The sequence below is a fragment of the Podarcis filfolensis genome, assembly GCF_964270895.1.
Source record: "Podarcis filfolensis genome assembly, chromosome: 2".
NCBI classification, from domain to species: Eukaryota; Metazoa; Chordata; class Lepidosauria; order Squamata; family Lacertidae; genus Podarcis; species Podarcis filfolensis.
Window position 1 is genome coordinate 10,168,988 of NC_139605.1, and position 23,225 is coordinate 10,192,212.

Consider the following 23,225-nt stretch of genomic DNA (forward strand, 5'->3'; position numbering starts at 1 on the left):
TGACTTCCTGTTCCTGCCCATCCCCATAGCGTTGGTGCAATAAATAGCTGGGGGCGCGCGGGGGGGGGGAATATTTTGCCTTAGGAGACTTTGGCTCCAGGGATCTGAATCCCCAGCACTGGAGACAGTAGCGAGAGGTAAGTTGAGTAGGGGATGAAGCGGAAAGGCAGAGATCAGCTGGGAGGCGAAAGAGGGAGAGAAACGGCAGAGAAGGGACGGGATTGCAATTGGCCGGTCAGGGTTGCAAACAGGGAGAAGACATGCAAAGTACCCAGATCTTGCGGGTTGTCTGTGCACCAATGCGCCCTCTTCGGAATGGGAAAGGAGCAGGGCTAAGAGATGCAAAAACACTGGAGAGAAAACAGGGTTTCTCTAACCAAGTGTCAGCCTTAAGCTTATGGGGTGGGGAACCTGTGGCTCTCTAGATACAGGGGGAGGACAGCACCTCAGAGTACCTGCCTTGCAGGCAGAAGTTGCCAGGTTCAATCCCCACCTGAGTATCTGCATTTCTTAATGCAAACTCTCTTTTCCAGTCCAGGAGCTTCAGTGAGAATAAAAATGGAAGTGCATGAACCACCAGGACCTGGACCAGGCGAGCGACTGGATGCAGGAAGAGGCAAACCCCACATCTCCCAAATGGGAGCCACCAGGGAGTTTCTGATGGGGGCTGCTCCACAGCCTGTTAAGCAAGAACCGAATGAGCAGGGCTGGGAAGGCCAGTGGCCGGGATTCATGGAGACCATGCCAGCCCCTCAGTCCCAGAGGAAAACTCAACGGCTGCTTGAGCCCACCTCAGGAGAGGGCACTGAGGGATTCCAGGTCTCCTTTGAAGGAGCTGAAGGCGGCCTGGAGCACAGAGGAGGGGACATGTTTAGCACCCTGCTAGGCCTCAGCCGAGAGAGCCTGGATTCTTCAGTGAAAGTGAAGGAAGAGATTCTGGAGGACGAGGACACTGTCAGCAGCCACTTCAAGGAATTCACTGGCCAAAGAGCCAAGGAGGCCTCAGAGGTAATTTAGCCTACTCTGGGAAGCTTTGCAACCAGGATTTATTCAACCTTCCCCTTCTGCCCATCTGTATTGTGCAATAAATCTCCTTCTGTCCACTCCATTTTATAGGGACTTGACACAGCCCCACGAAGGTTGTCCTGCATGGTTGTTCCCTCAGTGCTGGGTGGAGTGGTGATTGCAAGAAATCAGAATTATTGGCATTGATCCAGACTTTCTAATTTGTATCTCCCCACCTTCCTTTCTATTTCAGATGCCACCAGGATCCATTGAAGACGTGGCAGCTGATTACCCCAAGTTAATCTCAAATCCTGTGAAGGGCCAAATTCCTCTGGAAGTCAAGGAGGAGGGTTGTGGAGAGGCCAGCTTTCTGGGTAAGGATTTGAATCCGAAAGTTAGTATTATTTGGAAACTTCTAGATGCTTCTGATAGGCAGAAGTTTTTCTCCCTCTCTTTCAACACTATGACTCAGGGACATTCAACAAACCTGAATGCTGGAAGATTCAGGGCACATTTGTAAGGCTTGTATTTCTGCACACCTTTGGGTTTCCCTGAGCCTGTTGATGTGTGGATGGTAGCTTTTTGGCTACACCACTTAAAGGAAAAACTCAGTCTTAAGAGTGGAGGATTGGGTAATTCACTTTATTCCTTTGAGAAAACTTTTTCTATCTCCAGTACAGGGTTTAACTCATGCCGTTATTCTGTTTCTTCCAGTAGGCCAAGAGTGGGAGAGCGTAAAGGAGGCTTTTCCACTTAAGCAAATTGACACCAGTGGAATATCCTTGGAAAGAGCTAAAGGGGTGTTTTTCCTGAGTGGCGAGGTGGACAAGATGCCTGCAGTTCAAGAATCCAAGCAGGAGTACCGTCAGTGGACAATGCCAGAATACAGGTTACTTTGTGAGGAAGGTAACAGTGACTCGTGCAAAGGAAGTTTCCAAGATAAATTCTTGAGGCATGAGGCAATACAGATGGACTCAGAGTGTGGAAAGAACTTCTGTCAGGACGTTGACCTAACTAAGAATCAGAAAATGCTGTACACATGCACATTCTGTGGGAAAATTGCTAACAGGAGAGCAGACCTTCTTGTTCACGTGAGAACCCACACTGGAGAAAAACCATACAAGTGCTCTGAGTGTGGGAAAAGCTTCAATACCACGTCTTACCTCACAAAACACAAAAGAATACACACGGGAGAGAAACCGTATAAATGTTCAGAGTGCGGGCAAAGCTTCTGTCAGAAGGGGAATCTGGTTTCACATGTCAGAATCCACACGGGGGAGAAACCATATAAGTGTGGGGAGTGCGGACAAAGCTTCAGTCAAAGGAAAATCCTTGGTAAACACCAGAGGATCCACACGGGAGAGAAACCGTATAAGTGTTTAGAATGCGGGCAAAGCTTCAGTCAGGCATCACATCTCCTTACGCACAGAAGGACCCACACAGGAGAAAAACCTCATAAATGCTCAGACTGTGGGAAAAGCTTTAATCAGAAAGGAGACCTTGTTATCCACAAGAGAAAGCACACTGGGCAAAAGCCATATGAATGCTCTGAGTGTGGGAAAAGCTTTAGCACAGGCTATCAATTCATAAACCATAAAAGGTTACATACAGGGGAGAAACCCTATACTTGCTCAGAATGTGGACAGAGCTTTAATTGGAAGTCAAACCTTATTACACACAGGAGAATCCATACTGGTGAGAAGCCATATGTGTGCTCCATCTGTGGGAAAAGTTTCAGCGATAAATCCTCCCTCACTAAACACCTGAGAACCCACACAGGGGAGAAACCCTACAAATGCTCTGATTGTGGACAAAGTTTCAATTTGAAATCAAACCTTATCACACACCAGAGAACCCATACTGGAGAGAAACCGTATTCGTGCCCCGAGTGTGGGAAAAGCTTAAGTCACAGATCCTCCCTTACGAAGCACATAAGGACCCACACAGGAGAAAAGCCTTATGAGTGCTATGAATGTGGGAAAAGCTTTATTTCTAGCTCTGACTGTAAGAAACACGAAAGGGTACACACACGAGAGAAACCATACAAACGCGGGAGGAAATGTCCACTATTCCCTCTGTTTCCGTAACAGAAAAATCTACATGTGAACCTTTAGGATGTCTGTGAAGAAGAGTTTGGAGTGAAAGCTTCATAAATTTAGACTGTGTGAATAGTTTATGCTGGAGATCAACGGCTACTAGATAAAAAAAACAACAGTGAAACTATACAGGGTTTTTTATCTCTAGGCAACATTCCATTCATTGCACATGGAAAGCAGACCTCAAAAATAGATTCTTGAAATTCCTTGATAGAAATTAAGTCATTGCTAGATTCCACCATATTAATATTTAGTTTAGTTGCTGAAATTCATTGGAGGCAGATGGAGCACTAACCTCACTCTCCAACAGCCAGAAGATTATCCAAAACTCAGCAGGGAGGATAGGGACAAAACCAGAACTATCATGGGCTCTGGCTCCACCTACTGTTGGCCTCCTTGCCTTCCCGCTACCAGTCACAGTGGGCACCGTTCTCCACTGCTGAACATATGGGTGCTGAACTAATGTTCCAACGTTTTATCTTGCTCTAGAGAAATCTGATGGACTCTGGGCCTGAGCATCCGAAAGGTTGGTGTTGGCCCCTTAGAAGTTCCAAATATTTATTCAACTATTTTGGAGCGCTGGTGTCTACAGACGATAGAAGCAAAATAGCTGCTTCTAAAAAAACACAAAAACACCTGGAAATATTGTGTGCAGCTAGTAAAATTTGTATTGAATTGGGGTGATTTTGATATTAGTTTGTTTGTTGGTTTCTCCCTCTCTCTTTTTAAAGGTTTTCAATATACCTGTTCTGTGTAGTTTTCTTTTCAGCCATTGTTAGCCTCTGTCTGGACTTGCATGACTGGAAGTTTTGAGTGTGTCAATTCATACACACTTCAGACTCCAGGGATGCTAAATGTAGTTGATGCACATGCAATGGCTGAAAGAGTTGTGTGCAAAGAGTTTACTCATTAAATTCTAGATCTTCCCCCAATCCTGTTCAATATATACAAATCTCAGGGGAATTCAGCACCATATACCTGCGCCAAAAAACCACAAGTCCTGTCACCTTAAAACACGGACAGGGAACCTCAGGGGCTGAATGTGGCCCTGCAGACCTTTCTCTAGCCCTGGGAACTCTCTCCAGGCATCCCGAGTGCTTTTGCCTGGCTGGAATGTGTCCTTGAACTCTGATCATGCCTCTTGCTTCCCTGGATGGAAGACACAAATAGAGGTATAAGTGTAGAAAAGTAATATTTGCATTTGGTGGTCTGCCCATTTTCGCCTCTGGCTTCATTCATCCCTGGCTCACAGACGTTTGCCCAAAAAGGAAAATGGCTCTTAAACCAAAAAAACTTTCCGCCACCCCTGCCTTAAAGGTAAAGGGACCCCTGACCATTAGGTCCAGTCACGGACGACTCTGGGGTTGCGGCACTCATCTCGCTTTACTGGCCGAGGGAGCCTGCGTACAGCTTCCGGGTCATGTGGCCAGCATGACTAAGCCACTTCTGGCGAACCAGAGCAGCGCACGGAAATGCCGTTTACCTTCCCGCCAGAGCAGTACCTATTTATCTACTTGCACTTTGATGTGCTTTCAAACTGCTAGGTTGGCAGGAGCAGGGACCGAGCAACGGGAGCTCACCCCGTTGCGGGGATTCGAACCGCCAAACTTCTGATCGGCAAGCCCTAGGCTCTGTGGTTTAACCCTTACAACCTTGCAGATCAATAAATTTATTATGGACAAAACTTACCTATAGCCATGTTGCTCTGCTGTTTGAGGAGGACCTCGAACAGAAAAAAGAAACAAGGATGACAGCTATATTAGTACTCAGAACTAATGTGTCAGACGTTTGCAGTGCAATCCTGTACGATTCTACTGAACATAGAAATGGTAAGCCCCATTCAATTCATTTGGTCTTACTCCAAGAAAAATGTAGCTTTCGGCCTTAAGAGGCAGTGTGCCTTTAAGTACGAGTTGCTAATAAGTCACAATAGGAATATGCCATAGTCGTCGTTGCTTATGGGCTTCCCAGAGTTACCTGCCTGGCCACAAAATGTTGCAATATAAGGGTCTTTGAGATGATCCAGAATGGTTTTTTCATACCACAGAATAGTGAGGAAAAGTACAATGGTACCTCGGGTTACAGATGCTTCAGGTTACTGATGCTTCAGGTTACAGACTCCGCTAACCCAGAAATAGTCCTTCAGGTTAAGAACTTTGCTTCAGGATGAGAACAGAAATGGTGCAGCAGCAGGACAGCGGCAGCGGGAGGCCCCATTAGCTAAAGTGGTACCTCAGGTTAAGAACAGTTTCAGGTCAAGAACAGACCTCCAGAACGAATTAAGTTCTTAACCTGAGTTACCACTGCATGAGCTTTCTTGAATTCTTGTTTTCAGTTCATGCTACGATTCCAAAGCAGAGGTCCAGGACCACTTGCATAAAAAGTGTGTGTGCTGCCCCTGAACTACTAACCCTCCCTGGGAGTGTGAGAATGGGAGAGGAACAATACATTTGCTCTTCTGCTCTCAAATTTTTTGTTTTTTAAAAAAATAACATAACAATGTGCACACATAGGTATAAAAATACCTGTGCACGTGCTCAGAATGGAAAAGGGGAGTGGGACAGCAGGGATGAAATGACTGAAAGGGGAGAAAACAGCCCAACCCCAAAACATTTGTCAAGCTTTGTGCCCTGTTGTGAGCAATAAATGGATGAGCCATTGCAATTTTCCGAATGGAATGTGCGGCAGCCGAACACACCAATCACAGAGGCATCCATAAAAACTGGATCTGAATGACTCGCATGATGTTAAAGTACTGTCTGCAATCACCTTTAGGCTTCCTTACTGTAGGGCTGTCCCTGTCCCCTTCCCCCCAACCCAGACAAAACCTCAATTGAAGGAGAGTCCTTCACCTCCCGAGAGACTCTGTTCCACTGTCAAATGTCTAATGGCAGTGGCATTTCTATACAGGAGCCACTCATTTTCCAGCTTCATAAAGTGCTTGATTGATTCGAAAAACTCAAATAAATTTACAAAAAAAAAAAGAATTCAGTATTTTACCTAAGAAATTGTGTACATGTAAGAGGTGGGGTTGAAGCCCTGAACACCAAACCATGGCTTTTACCCCAGTTTTGCTGTTTTATAAAAAACAGCAAAAACAATTTCACATAAGCCTCTTCGCTTAACTTATCCCCAATTAATTTCCCACCAAAACAATAGGACTATAACAATAAACAAAACATAAACAGCTTTACAAAATCAACGAAGTTTATTTAAACAGACAGAAAGAGGAAAAAACACAGACAAGCCTCATGTAGTAATTATTATTGTTGTTGTTATTTAAATCAAAATAATTCTAAGTCATAGGTTAGGAATACTATACTATGTCCTCAGTAGATGATCACCTCACTGAACTATTGGTGAATTCCCTAAACCAGGGAAGAAAGATGTCCCACAGAGGGGCAATTAAGTGTCATCTTCAACAGCCTTTGCTGTTTGTACGCCCTAAGAACATTAGCTAGTAGTTATGTAGAGCCAGTTCAGTTAGGAACATCAGAAGTGACCTTATACCACGCCAGACAAACTGGTCCATGTTGCTCAGAATAGTCTGCACTGACTGGTAGCGGTTCCCCAGGGTTTCAAACAGTGGTCTCTCCCAGTCCTTCATGGGGGTGTGGGAACCTTCTGCATGCAAACTAAGCTACAACTGGCCCCCCACCCCCATCGTCTGCACTGACTGAGAGCAGCTCTCCATAGTTTCAGGCACAGAGTCTTTCCCGACCCTACCTAGAAAGGGCTCCGTTCACAAGTGAGGGGGAACAGGGGGCACACAGAATTGGATCTCAAAGGTCTTCTCGTCCAACTGCCTGCAATGCAAAGCATCCATGACGGATGGCCACCAACACCTGCTAAACAACAAGTGACGGAGATGCTCACAGGTCAGGAGAGGCCCTGTCTGCACCATCTTCATGCCCCCTCCCCCTTTTCCATGGGGGAAATGTGAAGCCAACTTATACTGACCAGGTCAGGCCATTGGTTCCATTGCCCCATAATTATAGCGCTCTCAAATATTTTTTTTAATGGGAGATTCCAGGAACCCAATGCGGGACCTTTTCAAAAGGCACCATAGCTCAGTTGCAGGGCACAATTTGCCCACATATGGCTCATCTCCAGCAGGTGATGTGGAAGGCCCACTCTCCCCCTGAAAGCTTGGAGAGCCCATGCCTGTCAGAATGCATAACACCAGGCTAGATGAATAAGGCTACTTCTTTCATCCTCGTGTTCTGCCTGTGAGATCTGGATGCTTCTGGTGAAAAGTGCAGGAGCCAGTGAGGGGAGCGGCCAGGGGAAAGTTCTACCTCTCTTTTAAATCAGAACCAGTGAAGGGAGTGAAGGTCCTGTGTGAGTGTCTGGAGACGGTAGGAGGATGGATGGCAGCTAACGGATTGAGGTTGAATAATGACAAGATAGAAGTACTGTTATTGGAAGACAGGGGGCGGGCTGGAAGGCAGGACTCCCTGATCCTGAATGGGGTAACTGTGCCCCTGAAGGGCCAGGTGCACAGCCTAGGAGTCATTTTGGACTCACAGCTGTCCATGGAGGCGCAGGTTAATTCTGTGTCCAGGGCAGCTGTTTACCAGCCCACAGACTGTCTTGCCAGAGTGGTGCATGCTCTATTTATCTCACGCTTGAACTACTGCAATGCGCTCTACGTGGGGCTACCTTTGAAGGTGACTCGGAAACTGCAATTAATCCAGAATGTGGCAGCTAGACTGGTGATTGAGAGTGGCCGCCGGGACCACATAACACCGCTCCTGAAAGATCTTCACTGGTTCCCAGTACGTTTCCGAGCACAATTCAAAGTGTTGGTGCTGACCTTTAAAGCCCTAAACAGCCTCGGTCCTGTATACCTGAAGGAGCGTCTCCACCCCCATCATCCAGCCTGGACACTGAGTTCCAGCGCCGAGGGCCTTCTAGCGGTTCCCTCACTGCGAGAAGTGAGGTTACAGGGAACCAGGCAGAGGGCCTTCTCAGTAGTGGTGCCTGCCCTGTGGAACACCCTCCCAGCGGATGTCAAGGCAATAAACAACTATTTTACTTTTAAAAGACAACTGAAGGCGGCCCTGTTTAGGGAAGTTTTTAATGTCTAATGCTGTATTGTTTTTAATATTCAGTTGGAAGCTGCCCAGAGTGGCTGGGGAAACCCAGCCAGATGAGTGGGGTGTAAATAATAAATTATTATTATTATTATTATTATGAAGGCCAGGCAGTGAAACCTGAAGGTTCACGTTTGGCCTGAGGTTCCCTACCCCGGCCTAGAGTCTAAGCGATGAGAGAGGTCAGTAATTGTCCTTATTTGCTTTAACCGTTAAAAGAGATCCCCAGTATGAATTCTTCCAGCATTTACATTTAAAGCACCATCGTCAATCCCTGGTGTTCCAGCTCAAAATCTGACCCTGCAAGATTTGCAGTCAGTCTACGCCTGTTCTAGCAGGGAAGGTCAGAGGTAGAGCAACTGCTTTGCATGCAGGTTCCAGGATCAATACCCGACATCTCCAGGCAGGCCAGGAAGGTGCCTGAATCCCTGCAGAGCCACTGCTAGTCAGTGTGAAAAACGGGTGATTCAAGGATGGGTGTTAATAGTACAGGTTCAGAGCCATTGCAAACGGGTCACTGACAACAGCTTGGTCTTTTTTAAAGTTCCTGAAAAGGGTAAATCTGGACTAATGGGGGGTTGGGCGAGGATATGGGCTGGCATAAGGTGAGGAGCGCTTATCCCACCGTAAACACCCATCTGGAAGCACCCAATTCTGAGCTAGAAATAGGAAGTTGCCTTATACCAAGTCAGACCACTGGTTCATTTAGCTCAGTGACCTGGCAGTGGTTCTCAAAGGTTTCAGACAAGACAGTCAGAGCCCTACCTGGCAACACCGGGGATTGAACCAAGGACCACCTGCGAGCGAGGCAGGTGCTCTACAACAGCCCTTCCTAAGCTAGACAGGCCCATGGTCTCTGACTTGGTATAAGGCAGCTTCCTACGAGCCTGTGAGAAGAGCAGGTCTCAACCTTTGTCCGCAATGCAAGCACTCAGGAGGTGGTCTCTCTCGAGTGGATTCTCTTGTGTCGTCTAAGGGATGCTTTGTGGCCGAAGCTCTGCCCGCAATCCGAGCACTCGTAGGGCTTCTCGCCTGTGTGAACCCTCCTGTGATTGACAAGGTTAGAGTTCGTGCTGAACTTCTGCCCGCAATCCATGCACTGATAGGGCTTCTCTCCCGTGTGCACCCTCTTGTGATTGACAAGGTTGGAGCTCGTGCTGAAGCTTTTCCCACACTCGGCGCACTCAAAGGGTTTCTCTCCCGTGTGCGTTCTCTCGTGGATGAGAAGCTTGGACCGGCTGATGAAGCTCTTCCTGCAGTAGCTGCACTTGTGGGTTTCTTCCCCGGCTTGGGTTTTCTTCCCCGTGTGAAGCCTTTCGTGTTTCCGGAGGTAAGAGCTCGAGATGAAGCTTTTCCCGCACTCCGCGCACTCGTACGGCTTCTCCCCGGTGTGGGTTCGCCCGTGTATAATGAGGTCTGCTTTCTGATTGAAGCTCTTGCCGCACTCCAGGCACTCGTACGGCTTCTCTCCCGTGTGCGTCCGGATGTGGATGACGAGCTGGGGCCTGTGGACAAAGCTCTGCCCGCACTCGGAGCACTTATACGGCTTCTCCCCCGTGTGCACCCTTTTGTGAGTGATGAGGTTGGAGCTGGAGGTGAAGCTTTTCCCGCACATCGGACACTCGTAAGGCTTCTCTCCCGTGTGGGTTCTCTCGTGTACGATAAGGGAGGCCTTGTCGCTGAAGCTCCGCCCACAGTCCGAGCATTTGTACGGCTTCTCGCCCGTGTGGACCCTTGTGTGCTTCATAAGGTTGCAGTTGGTGCTGAAGCACTTGCCGCACTCTGAGCACTTGTACGGCTTCTCCCCGGTGTGGGTCCTCTCGTGGATAATCATGTGCGCACTGTTGTTGGAGATCTTCCCGCAGTAGGTGCACGTGTATAGCTTCTGCATCTTCTGGTTCCGAGGGAAATCAAAGCTCCGGCGCAAAACGCTGCCCCAGTCAGGGCCTGTCCTTTTCCTCTTCGCCTTCTGGCTTCCCTCGGGGAAGGTGCTTCCTCTGTTGCTCTCATCACAAATAAAAGCTTGGACCTCTGCTGAGTTCTCCCGGTGGCTTTCTTGACTCTGTTGATCCCCTGGCATCTCTCCCAACCCACAAACCTGGAAAAATTTCCCATTGAGTCTTGCCAAGGACACTCCGCTGATGCCCACTTGTGAGTGCCTTTCAAAGGGGAAGGACTCGCCCCCATTCTCATACGCTTGGTCGCTGCCTGCCGGAACAAAGAGAGAATCAAAAACTCACCTCTACTCCACACTGGAGGAAAAACCCTCAAAGCTGCAAATTGGATCAATTATCAAAGCTATTTTATACTGCCACACTCATTTAGGAACACAGGAAGCTTCCTTGTAATGAGTCAGAATATTTGTGGAAAAAACAGAAGCTTTTTTACTACGAATTTTAGGTCCAGGAATACCAAAGGAGCAGAAGAGACTGTTTTATGTACACTACGACAGCTGTGCAAATGCTACTTGCTCAAAGATGAAAGGAAGATAAACTACCTACAAAGGAAGAATGGCTGACAAAGATGGTGGACTATGCTGAAATGGCCAAAATGACTGGGAAGATCAGAGATCAAGAAGATAACAAATAGAATAAGAATAAATAATAGGGGAAGTGTACAAGTTACTTAAAAGAACATTGTAAACAATTATCCGGACCGGGGACATTCTCAGCCTCAGTTGGAGATGCTGGGAATTGGGAACCTTCTGCATGCCAGACAACTGCTCTACCACTAAGCTATGGCCCTTCCTTGTTTCCTTTCTGTAACTAAGCCTAACGACATGCAATTTAATTTAATACTTCTCTTTCCTCTTTCTCCATGCAAGCATGTAACACATATTTACATAAACTGTGCTTATGAATTAGTTGATGGCAGTAAAATTTATGGAGAAGAAAACTTTAAAAGATTGTCACTTTGTTATTTTGTCGATGGGACAACTGTATTGTGGCTTCCAAAGAAGGTAGTACTATTTGTATAATCTACGGCTCACTGGCATATTGAATTTTATATGTATTTTATTTCGCATTGTGGTTTTAACTTTGCTTTGTTTGCCATCCTGGCCTCTCGCAAGAGGGATGGCAGGGTCAAAGAAACAATAACAACTAATTTCTTGACCTCACCAGGTAGGGCTGACAGAAAGCCTGAAGGTTTGGTACCAGTCAGCGTACAGTAGACAATATTGAGCTCAATGGACTTTGATAAAAGACAGCTTCCTGTGTTGCTGCTACTACTAATAACACTATATTCTTCTAGAAGGAAATTTAATAAACAAAATGCATTAAATAAAATATATCAATTTTAAAAAGGAACGTGGCAAAGGGCATCTAAGGCCTTTCAGTTTGCAACTGAAGCTAGAACAGCTCTCCCTTTTCTAGATGATGCTCAGCCTATTCTAGTCAACCAGAACAGCCACTTGCTCCATGTTGTATCAAGCTCTAAAAATGGAATGAGAGATCTAAAGGGCAGAGACCCGGTGCCACTCAAGGCTTTCCTCCCAATGCAAACGACAGCTGCAGGAGAGCTGACAACAACCCACCCCTTGAAAATGTTATTTGCATTAACAAAAAAAAACACATGCGCGGTAAATAAATGCGAAGAGGCACTGCATATCACATCTGGGTCTGAGAAAAGGAGGGTGAAAGTTGGGCTTTCCCCCCACAACAGCATTCTCCCAAATTGATCCCTTCAGGTAATGCTGGCTGCAGATGATGGGAGTTGCAGCTCAAAATCCCTCAAAGGTGCTAGTTTAGGAAGTGGCTTTTTCAGAGCTTTCACTGTCAAAAGCAGCCTGATAATTTCGCCACAGAAATTGCAAAACGACCAGAGGATCCAGACCCCTATCCCTTACCCAGAAAGCTGGCCTCCTCTTCGCTCTCCTCCTCAGCCTCTGCAGAGAGATGAATGTTTGCTGTGTCTAACAGATCTTGTTCGGACTTTGGGGAATTAGCAAGATCTTCTGCAGGCCAAGACACCTGGAACAGAAACACAGGTGCAAATCCAGATTTATTTATTTAAAATTTGTATACCGTAGGTCCCAGGATAAAATTACAATATATATATATAAACAAAAAATACATTCAACATAAAAACAACCCAGTAACCCCCACAACACATTGGAAGGCAGATTAGCAAGAGACGCTGCTATATTTCGATAAACAGCATCTGAATGACTACAATCCTATACACACCTACCAGGAAGTGAGTCCCACTGATCTTGTATAAATAAATGGCTTATTCCTTTCCATGTTTAATAAGCCAAGGTACAATCACCTGTCCTGAACATGGGCATCATCTCAACAAACATTACAACAATCTTACACTGCAGATGAGAGCGTTGAAACCACAAGAAAAATCTAGATCCCCCCCCCTCAACAGGGAGCAAACAGCATTATGGACAGGGTGGGGGAGCAATTTAGATCAGGAAGACGGTGGTGATAGGAAGGAAACCTCCTTTGCCACAGCTGCTATGCTGATGAAAACCAAAGTCCCCTGAAGATGCTTTGAATGCCTCCAGATGTTTGCTCTAATAAGCCTTTTTTTAAGGATTAGAGAGAAATGCAGTGAGGAGGATGGGCCTGTCAATGAATCTTTGTCACTATAGCTCAGGGGTGCCCAATCTTTTTCCAAAGGGGGCCAGATTTGATGAAGTGAACATGCATGAGTTCTTGAGCTTTTTTCCGGATCTTACCCCAAATTTGCTGAACTTTTCTTAGAACCCAGAGAAGGAACTGCCTGTGGGGGCCAGATTAAACTGACCGGCGGGCCGGATTAGGCTCCTAAAACGGGCTTTGGATGTGCCTGCTATAGCTAAACAGAACCTCCATGTCTAGAGGCACTGGACCTGTGACCATGAGATGCTGGAGACCCAGGTGAGAGGGGGGCACTTACCTTTCCCGGAAGCCCCTCAGTGTCTTGCAGCTGCAGCAGGAAGTCCTCAGCGAGGGCCGCTGCCTGGGCGCAGGTCTCTGGCCTGCATCCCTTGACCCAGCTCTGCATTTCCGCAGGCAGGATGGTCAGGAACTGCTCCAGGACCAGCAGCTCCACGATCTCTTCCTTGGTGCGCCTCTCTGGCTTCAGCCATCGGGAGCAAAGTTCCTGGAGCCGAAGCCAAGCCTCTCGGGGCCCCTCGGCCTCCTGGTAGCAGAACCGCCGGAAGCTCTGCCGCTCCATCTCCGACCTTATGTTGGTGTCTTCCTCCTCCTCGTCCAGGATCTCCTCCTTCACTTTCACAGAGGAAATCTGCTCCCCTCCTTCCTCGTGTGCCTCCCCACTCAGGTCTGGCAGGGTCTGGTCTGTCCCCCCTGCTCTCCCACTGGGCCACCGACTGGCATCTGCAGCTCCCCTGAAGGAGGCTGGGAGAACACCATCCCCAGAGTGGGGAGGACTGGGAGCCTGTGGGGTTTCCCACCGTGAACGAGGGGGCTGCATCGTCTTCAGGAAATCCTGCCACTGGGCATCCCAGTGCTGCTGCGGCTGCCCCTCCTCAGCCTCCTGCTTAATTTGACGTAAATCTTCCTGAGGCAGAAGATCCCTGACGGTCCCAAGTTGGTCCGCAGCAGATTTTTTCCCTTTGGATTCCAGTCTCGCCCTTTGAATGGGTCTCCTCGGCCCCTTCTCTTCCATTTGTACGCTGCCCTGCTGGAAAAGAAATCAACACCAAGTAAAGTAACAGTATAGAATAAGACTCAATAATAAAAACAAAAGCATATTTTTTAACCATTACAGTGGTGCCTCGGGTTACATTGCCTTCGGGCAACGTAACCTTCTGCTTACCTTTGGGTTACTTCCTGGTTTCGACGCGCATACGCAGAAGCGCTAAACCACACAGCGCGCATGCGCAGACGCAGTGCCTCGGCCTGAGGAAACTTCGGGTTGCAGATGATTATGTCTGCAACCCGAGGTTCCACTGTAGTCAGTTTTTGAAATATATTATTACTCCTAATTCTTATGTTCAGGCTGTGAATGACAATGTCACCCAAACCACCCACCCATGCACAAGAGGAAGTTATCCAGACCTGGGGAAACCCCAAGGTTTATGGAAGTACAAATAATATTTGGGGGTGGGGGAACCAAGGCAGTGGGAGGGAAATCCAAAAACAACCCAGTGAGAGGACTGAGCATGTTCAGTGGACAGGGAATGCTGATCCAGGCTGCAACTTCTAGCATGTTGGAAAAGAAACAACAGATCTTTCTATAGGGTTAAGGCTGTGACAGACCCACCTAACATTTAAAGTACATGGCTTCACTCAAGAAACCCAAGTTCTTAAGGGTGCTGGGAACTGTAGCAATAAACTACAGTTCCCATGATTTTCTGCGGGAAGCCACGTGCTTTAAATGTATGGTGTCTGCACAGCCTAAGAAACAAACAAAGAGAAGGAATATTGACCAACAAAAACAAATAACCCACTTCATGTGGCCTGCTAGTCCCTGTGGTTTCCATCTCTTGGTCTCATCATGTGATGAACCTCTCTGTCTGTCCCAGTTGCGGATGACTCTGGGGTTGCGGCGCTTATCTCACTTTATGGCTGAGGGAGCCGGTGTACAGCTTCCGGGTCATGTGGCCAGCATGACTAAGCCACTTCTGGAGAACCACAGCAGCACACAGAAACCTTCCCGCTGGAGCAGTACCTATTTATCTACTTGCACTTTGACGTGCTTTCGAACTGCTAGGTTGGCAGGAGCAGGGACCGAGCAATGGGAGCTCACCCCGTCGCGGGGATTCAAACTGCCAACCATCTGATCGGTAAGCTCTAGGCTCTGTGGTTTTGACCACAGCACCACCCGCGTCCCTTAAAGAGCCCTTAGAGAGATCCTTTAAACTCCAATCTCAGCAGGAATCAGCACAGTGCTGAAATGGAATAGAAGCCCTGATCTGGAGATAAATGATCCCTCTGGCTGCTCTTTAAAGAGGATTTCTAAAGAACAATCAGAAGGATCTTTTTTCCTAGAACTCATTGCTAATTCATCAGGGTCTTCTTGTGCTCTTATTTTTCCCCACCCCAGAACTGGGGTTGGAAGGTCTAAACATGCTGATTGTGTTTGCAAGACTTGTATGTATGCTAGATGGCATGTCTGGTGAGTGTGTGCAGCACCTCTGGCATGTGTGCATGTGACTTTATGGTCTGCATCTATTTTATGTGTGTGCATGCATGTGCATACATTGGCCACAAAGCTCACTGGAATGTGGCCTCCAGAATCAATGCAGCTTTAAGCCCATAAATGTTTCGTTCCTCCTGCTCTATAGGAAAGAACAATCAAATTTGACACTATCAGGAGGAGAGAACTCCTGGATCTACAGAGTTAATGTTCTCAACATCCCATGGACACAAACTGCAATGAGATTTTCCTTTAATTGCTTTGAGATATTTTTCTGAAAAATATGAAACAGTATAGAAATGAGTAATAATCTGAACATGAATAGCTAATTTCAATTTTGCCTTCCTCAGTCTTTTACAATACTGTCTTCAACGTTTTTATTATCAAAACAAAAAAAAATTTTTTTCTTTCCAGTAGCACCTTAAAGACCAACTAAGTTAGTTCTTGGTATGAGCTTTCGTGTGCATGCACACTTCGTCAGATACACTGAAACAGAAGTTGCCAGATCCTTCTATATAGTGAGAAGGTGGGGAGGGGTATTACTCAGAAGGGTGGTGGGAATGGGTGGTTGGCAGATAGCTGAGATGAGCCTGTTGACGGCTCTTAACGACTGCAATAGGTCTTACAGGAAAAAGCAAGGGGTGAGAAGGTGAAAAATGGCTTTGTCATGTATAATGAGATAAGAATCCAATGTCTTTGTTCAGACCAGGTCTCTCCATGGTTTTAAGTTTGGTAATGAGTTGCAATTCAGCAGCTTCTCTTTCCAGTCTATTTCTGAAATTCCTTTGTAGTAATACAGCTACTTTGAGATCTTGTATAGAATGTCCTGGGAGATTGAAGTGTTCTCCTACTGGTTTCTCTGTCTTGTGATTCTTGATGTCAAGAATCACAAGACAGAGAATCACAAGACAGAGAAACCAGTAGGAGAACACTTCAATCTCCCAGGACATTCTATACAAGATCTCAAAGTAGCTGTATTACTACAAAGGAATTTCAGAAATAGACTGGAAAGAGAAGCTGCTGAATTGCAACTCATTACCAAACTTAAAACCATGGAGAGACCTGGTCTGAACAAAGACATTGGATTCTTATCTCATTATACATGACAAAGCCATTTTTCACCTTCTCACCCCTTGCTTTTTCCTGTAAGACCTATTGCAGTCGTTAAGAGCCGTCAACAGGCTCATCTCAGCTATCTGCCAACCACCCATTCCCACCACCCTTCTGAGTAATACCCCTCCCCACCTTCTCACTATATAGAAGGATCTGGCAACTTCTGTTTCAGTGTATCTGACGAAGTGTGCATGCACACGAAAGCTCATACCAAGAACTAACTTAGTTGGTCTTTAAGGTGCTACTGGAAAGAAAAAAATTTTTTTTTGTTTTGACTATGGCAGACCAACACGGCTACCTTTCTGTAACTGTTTTTATTATCAGTAATTCATTTCCATATGCCACATTTAAGAATCCTCCTTTCCTCTGCATTCTCAAAACGTTCACCCACTTCAACTCTTTGTCTGAAAACTCAGCCGTATTACTGGGGAAGGTGGAAGATAAAACCTTTAACAAAACATGCTTTAAGGCTCTCTCACTTATCTACACGCAGACACACTAGCCTTGATAGCTTGAGGGAAAGTTCAGATGTGTTCTCCAGGGAATGGATCTATCAGCTGTTTTATTAGCCCTGACTAATAAAGGCACAGTGTACCTTGATTTGGGGCAGGCAAAATATGCCATTTCCTTGCTAAATGAATCTGATGGACATCATTGCCACAAGATGCGGTGATGGTGGTGGCAAAGAGAGCTTTCAAAGGCGATCTGACCAATTCACGAAGGAGGGCGATAGGTTTATCAATGGCACTGGCCGAGGAAGGGGGGGCAGGAGTAGTGATCTGCAAAGGGTGTCACGGGGCTGCAGAGTGAGAGGGGCACCTCCCTGCTACACTGCTCTTCCATCCCCCCCTGCCTCCCCTTCCCTCTCCGCCGTGGGGAGGACCGTCGAAATGGGCTGGGCTCCCTGATGAGGGACAGGGACAGGGGAGGCAAAAGCCACAGCTACGCCGCTGATCCATCGGGAAGCAGCAGCTGCCTTGGACCCCTCATTCTGCCCCTTGAGCTCAGGACTGAAGGGAGCAGCTCCCCAGGGTCTCCGGCAGGGTCCGTGCCAGCCTGAGCCAGAGATGTTTGCCCCTGTGCCCTCCTGCAGATGCCCTGCCCCTCAGCTGCGCCCCTTCCCCTTCCTGCCCGGTTGGGGGGCGCCCTGCAGCCTCTGACTCCACTCGGGGCCTGATCCTGCCAGGCGCACGTGCTCTCCTCCTCCTCCCCCCCCTCCTCCTGCACCTGGGACTCCTCGCTCCGTCCCTGCACCGGAATCCGGCTGCTCTCCGGGGAAACTCGCCAGGCCACGGCCCGCTGCTCCTCCGCTCTCCTCGGCGGGGGACAGGAAAGTGCAGCCGCTCTCGAGTCCCCCTGGCTGGCCCCGTTTCCTGCCTCTCTGAGCATCGGAGCTCGCTGGCTGTGGGTTGGGCCCTGGGAGGCTGCAAAGCTGGATACGCTCCCTTGCGCTGTCCCTCAAAATTTATTGTATCATTGGAATCTACCTGGCATCTTATATGCTATCCAGAATGTTGCACAAATAAGTCTCCTTGTGATCTGATGTGCAGTCACTGGTTTCCTTATCAGTAAATCTTTTCAGAAAGCTGGGACGATGCCACCCTGCAGCCATAGCTGTCAATTTTCAGATTTCAAAATAAGGGATCAGCAGCCTCACCTGTCCCGGGGACAGTCTACGGGATATCTAACAATCCGGGATAGCAGCGGGAAATGGCGCTGGAATAAGGGAATTTCCCGCAAAAAAAGGGAAGGTTGACAGCTATGCCTGCAGCCCGAATGGGTAGCTGGAGGAGGCAGTCCAGTTCCCAGCTCTGCTGGTTGGGATCATGCAATCACTTAGCTCCAGCAACCGACCTTTCCAAACCCTCCAACATTTCTCTGATGAAAATAGGAACATCCCATTCCATAAATATAATTTTCCTATTTATACACCGCACATCTTATTACGTTGCCCGAGCCACTCTGGGAAGTTTCCAACATATATAAAAAACATAATAAAACATTAAAAAACGTTCCTATAGAGGATTGCCTTAAGAGGGCTGGGGGTTGGATAACTCCATTCCCTCCAACATTTCTTCAATGAAAATAGGGACACCCTAAGGATAAGCGTGACATTCTGGGATCAAATCAGAAACCAGGACAGCTTCTCTAATTCTAAACAGTAGCACTTGGAGGGTTTCTCTTTCCCTGCTTTTTCTTACGCTGCCTCTGGTCTCCTGCATCCATTTAGCAGAGGAGAGGAGTGGTTTTGGCCTTATACTTCTCCATCCCCCACCCCACCCCACCCCCAATATAACCAAAAACACCAGGAGACACACACACACCATTTTGGAGTGAGGACCAAAAAAATAAAATCGTTTTATTATTTTATTACTTATTTTTGCAGTTCAATCTACCGTATCTATAAATTTTATTGTTTATAGCCAATGGCCACCACAATACAACATGAGCACAAATCACACAGCTGCAAAACAAAAGACATTGCATGCACCAGACCAGGATAAATCTATAGCGTCCAAAATTTATTTTCACGGTTGTTTCAATGGGAAGGATATAGGGCAGCAGAGTCCAGGTGGTGAGGTCCAGATTACAGTTTCTATCATCCTTGACTGTCTGCCCTGCTGGCTGAAGCTGATGGGAACTGGACAACATCTGGGGACACCTCAATGGTTATTCTGTGATATACAGAATCTACAAAGGATTAAGGCACTGATCCAGAAGAGAATGAACTGAGATGAGGCCCCACTGAATTATCTTGGAGCAACTGTAACTGTAGTGTGTCAGTGTGATCTGTCTGAAGTGAAACAGAGGAAGATCACTATATAATAATAATAATTTATTATTTATACCCCACCCATCTGGCTGAGTTTCCCCAGCCACTCTGGGCAGCTCCCAATCAAGTGTTAAAAACAGTACAGCATTAAATATTAAGAACTTCTCTAAACAGGGCTGACTTCAGATGTCTTTTAAAGATAGGATAGCTGCTTATTTCCTTCACATCTGAAGGGAGGGTGTTTCACAGGGTGGGCGCCACTACAGAGAATGCCCTCTGTCTGGTTCCCTGTAACCTCACTTCTCGCAATGAGGGAACCGCCAGAAGGCCATCGGCACTGGATCTCAGTGTCCGGGCTGAACGATGGGGGTGGAGATGCTCCTTCAGGTATACAGGACCGAGGCCATTTAAGGCTTTAAAGGTCAGCACCAACACTTTGAATTGTGCTCGGAAACGTACTGGGAGTCAATGCAGATCTCTCAGGACAGGTGTTATGTGGTCCCGGCAGCCACTAAATGTTAATAAGCAGAAACCTGTGCATGAACAGAGACAATACTGCTGATGTGAAAAAAAAATGTTTCATAAGAAACTATAAGAGAATTCAAGTGAGAACACGAGCATGTTTGAATCAGCAGAAGATTGTACAGTGGTACCTCGGGTTACATACACTTCAGGTTACAGACTCCTCTTCTATTCTTCTCAGTTATATGATTATGAAAGTAAAGTTCTTTTGAATAGCAAGAGTCTGGCCACTGTATAGTCTGTAAAAAGGAACTATCACCTAGAATAGCTATTTGGCTTCCTAGCTATAAGCTACTCTGTTACTTTGGATATCATAAAAATTCAGAGACAGACAGGCTTTAATGTTGTATACAGTGTAAGGCTGGGGAATTGAGAGGTGGGGAGAGCAAGCGGGGGGAGGGGTAGTACACTTTCATTATTTTACAAAGTTCATATGCAAGGTGTTTGTATCAGTGTGACATGGGTAGGTTCATTGGCAGTGAGAAAGATCGGGGGGCCCAGGGCACAGTTGGTTGCCTTCAGTTGACTGCAGTAAAGGTGGCGGAGGCTGAACCATTTTGAGGACGTGAGTTGCAATTTGAAGAAGACGCGAGTTGCAATTTGACATCATCTGGAGGGGCCACAGGTTACCCAACAGGTCTGTTTTCAGCGCCTTGACCTTCTCCTGGCGCAGCTGCCCCTGGAACTCTTCGTACTGGATGTGCTTTTGTCCTGTGGTGCCTCTGCAGGTGGGCCTTCTTCAGGACGGAGAGGGCCTCACCACAAATGAGGCACACGGGCATGCCTTTCAGCTCCACAAAGAAATAGTCATGTGTCCATCTTTGTTGAAAATGCGGCACTCCAAATCGATCTTCCTCTTCTTGTGGACACATTGATTGTGTCCAGAAACAGACAATTAGGCAGATGGAGCTGTTCTCATATGGGAGTCCTATGCTGCCTATAGCCAGCCCTGGTCAGTAATGTGTCTGCAGCTCTTTGAGCCATTGAAGTTTCTGAGCTCTTTTCAAAGGCAGCCCCAGGTAGAGTGTGTTAAAGTAACTCCTACGCAATGTGGCACCAGACTGCTTTCTTTTTTTGTAATTATCTGTTTGTTTTAAATTCTGTAGCTTAAATTCTCTTGATGCTTGTTTTTTTGAGAAGGGCCTCTTACGGTCACAAAGCAGTGATTTTCAGTGCAGCTCCATAACACTGATTGCGCCCTCACACTGCCCCTTTTTGTGTGGGGATTTGGATCCAGAAAAGGAGCAGACGGGGAAAGGTTATGCAGAATACACCCCCCATGTCGCCCTTAGGTGTGCTCAGCCTTCACCTGCTTCATGACTCCACCTTGCATGAGAAGGCAGGATGGAGCTCCAGGAAACAGGAAGTGGTCCTTCAACCAGCCAGGACATCTCACCATCACAGACAGATCCAGTCTCCTGCTGGGGAGTCAAGAGTGGCCCTGGGATGGCAGAGAGAGGAGGGGAAGGGGCCAGCGACAGAAGGAATGGCAGGGCTTCAGATGCTCCCTTGGACCCCTTCCCTGACACCAAGGGGAGCTCCTCTTCTGGGGCTGAAAGCATTGGCGTGGTTTGATTTTGTCAGTATTGCAAGGAAGCATAGAAGGAAAGGTAACAAACACCTAAGCGGTTTATTAAAGTTTATTAAAGTATCTGTGGTTTTTCCCCTGTGTGAGATTGTTGGTGTCTTCTAAGTTTCCCACTTTCACTGAAGCTCTTTCCACATTCCATACATTTAAATGGTTTCTCCCGTGTGAGTTCGTTGGTGTCTTCTAAATGCTCCATAGTGACTGTAGCTCTTCCCACATTCCATACATTGAAACGGTTTCTCCCTTGTGTGAGTTCGTTGGTGTATTCTAAGTGCTGCGCTTTTGCTGAAACTCTTTCCACATTCAATACATTTAAATGGTTTCTCCCCTGTATGAGTTTGTTGGTGTGTTCTAAGTGTATCATTTCGACTGAAGCTCTTTCCACATTCAGTGCATTTAAATGGTTTCTCCCCTGTGTGAGTTCGTTGGTGTATTCTAAGTTTCCCAGTTGTACTGAAGCTCTTTTCACATTCAATACATCTAAATGGTTTCTCCCCTGTGTGAGTTCGTTGGTGTATTCTAAGTACTCCGCTTATGCTAAAACTCTTTCCACATTCAAAACATTCAAATGGTTTCTCCCCTGTGTGAGTTCGTTGGTGTATTCCAAGTGTTCCACTTTCACTGAAGCTCTTTCCACATTCAATACATTTAAATGGTTTCTCCCCTGTATGAGTTCGTTGGTGTATTCTAAGTTTCCCACTTGTACTGAAGCTCTTTCCACATTCAATACATTTAAATGGTTTCTCCCCTGTGTGAGTTCGTTGGTGTATTCTAAGTGATCCCCTATCACTGAAGCTCTTTCCACATTCCATACATTGAAATGGTTTCTCCCCTGTGTGAGTTCGTTGGTGTATTCTAAGTGATCCCCTATCACTGAAGCTCTTTCCACATTCCATACATTGAAATGGTTTCTCCCTCGTGTGACTTTGTTGGTGTCTTCTAAGTTTCCCACTTGTACTGAAGCTCTTTCCACATTCAATACATTTAAATGGTTTCTCCCCTGTATGAGTTCGTTGGTGTATTCTAAGTGTATCATTTCGACCGAAGCTCTTTCCACATTCAATACATCTAAATGGTTTCTCCCCTGTGTGAGTTCGTTGGTGTACTCTAAGTGTTTGACTTTCAATGAAGCTCTTTCCACATTCAATGCATTTAAATGGTTTCTCCCCTGTGTGAGTTCGTTGGTGTATTCTAAGTTTCCCAGTTGTACTGAAGCTCTCTCCACATTCAATACATTCAAATGGTTTCTCCCCTGTGTGAATTCTTTGGTGTATTCTAAGGTTTCCATACTGACTGAAGCTATTTCCACATTCAATACATTTAAATTGTTTCTCCCTTGTATGAGTTCGTTGGTGTATTCTAAGTGCATCATTTCGACTGAAGCTCTTTCCACATTCAATACATTTAAATGGTTTCTCCCCTGTGTGAGTTCGTTGGTGTATTCTAAGTGTTCCACTTCGATTGAAGCTCTTTCTGCAATCCACACATTTAAATGGTTTCTCCCCTGTGTGAGTTCGTTGGTTTACTCTAAGTGTTTGACTTTCATTGAAGCTCTTTTCACATTCAATGCATTTAAATGATTTCTCCCCTGTGTGAGTTTGTTGGTGTATTCTAAGTTTTGCAGTTGTACTGAAGCTCTTTTCACATTCAATACATTCAAATGGTTTCTCCCCTGTGTGAGTTCGTTGGTGTATTCTAAGTTTCCCAGTTGTACTGAAGCTCTTTCCACATGTCGTACATTCAAATAGTTTCTCTCCTTTGTGACTTTTTTGTTGTATCCTCAATTTCTTTGTTTCCCCCCATAAATTCACATGTGGCTTCATAGAATTCTGACTTTCATCTTCCTCACCTGTTTGGGAGTCTGGGAGGAAAGAGAATCCTGTTAGACTTTCAAGAAAGACAAAAAGGGAACTGAACACCTGTCAATCCCAATCTGC

At 46.5% G+C, this 23,225-nt stretch overlaps 3 protein-coding genes across 8 annotated transcripts in view; 1 reads left to right on the forward strand and 2 right to left on the reverse strand.

The window, feature by feature from the left end:
* Window positions 1–15: 15 nt before the first annotated feature.
* Window positions 16–4,289, forward strand: LOC310756687 (uncharacterized protein). 3 transcript variants are annotated; one of them, XM_083601260.1, is made up of 4 exons: window positions 16–137; window positions 534–1,008; window positions 1,259–1,379; window positions 1,720–4,289. In XM_083601260.1, the coding sequence occupies exons 2-4, from the start codon at window positions 559–561 to the stop codon at window positions 3,090–3,092; spliced, it is 1,944 nt and encodes a 647-aa protein (XP_083457386.1). In that variant the 5' UTR covers window positions 16–137; window positions 534–558; the 3' UTR covers window positions 3,093–4,289. The 3 variants fall into 3 exon arrangements, with proteins under 3 accessions (XP_083457386.1, XP_083457387.1, XP_083457388.1); XM_083601261.1 differs by having other exon boundaries at window positions 20–137; window positions 539–1,008; XM_083601262.1 differs by having other exon boundaries at window positions 22–137; window positions 1,723–4,289.
* Window positions 4,290–6,290: 2,001 nt separating this feature from the next.
* On the reverse strand, window positions 6,291–17,821 carry LOC310756576 (uncharacterized protein). Of its 2 annotated transcripts, none has more exons than XM_083600877.1 (4): window positions 17,633–17,821; window positions 13,085–13,831; window positions 12,045–12,168; window positions 6,291–10,405 (listed from the first exon to the last, which is right to left on the reverse strand). In XM_083600877.1, exons 1-4 carry the CDS (start codon window positions 17,792–17,794, stop codon window positions 9,129–9,131), a joined length of 2,310 nt encoding a protein of 769 aa, XP_083457003.1. In that variant the 5' UTR covers window positions 17,795–17,821; the 3' UTR covers window positions 6,291–9,128. The 2 variants fall into 2 exon arrangements, with proteins under 2 accessions (XP_083457003.1, XP_083457002.1); XM_083600876.1 differs by having other exon boundaries at window positions 13,085–13,834.
* A 3,402-nt stretch (window positions 17,822–21,223) lies between these two features.
* LOC310756648 (uncharacterized protein) overlaps window positions 21,224–23,225 on the reverse strand; it is a 51,327-nt gene continuing 49,325 nt past the window's right edge. For all 3 annotated transcript variants that reach the window (XM_083601141.1, XM_083601140.1, XM_083601142.1), the window contains one exon: window positions 21,224–23,149. In XM_083601141.1, the coding sequence (XP_083457267.1) occupies window positions 21,435–23,149 (1,715 nt within the window). In that variant the 3' untranslated portion in view covers window positions 21,224–21,434. The remainder of the gene's footprint in view (window positions 23,150–23,225) is intronic.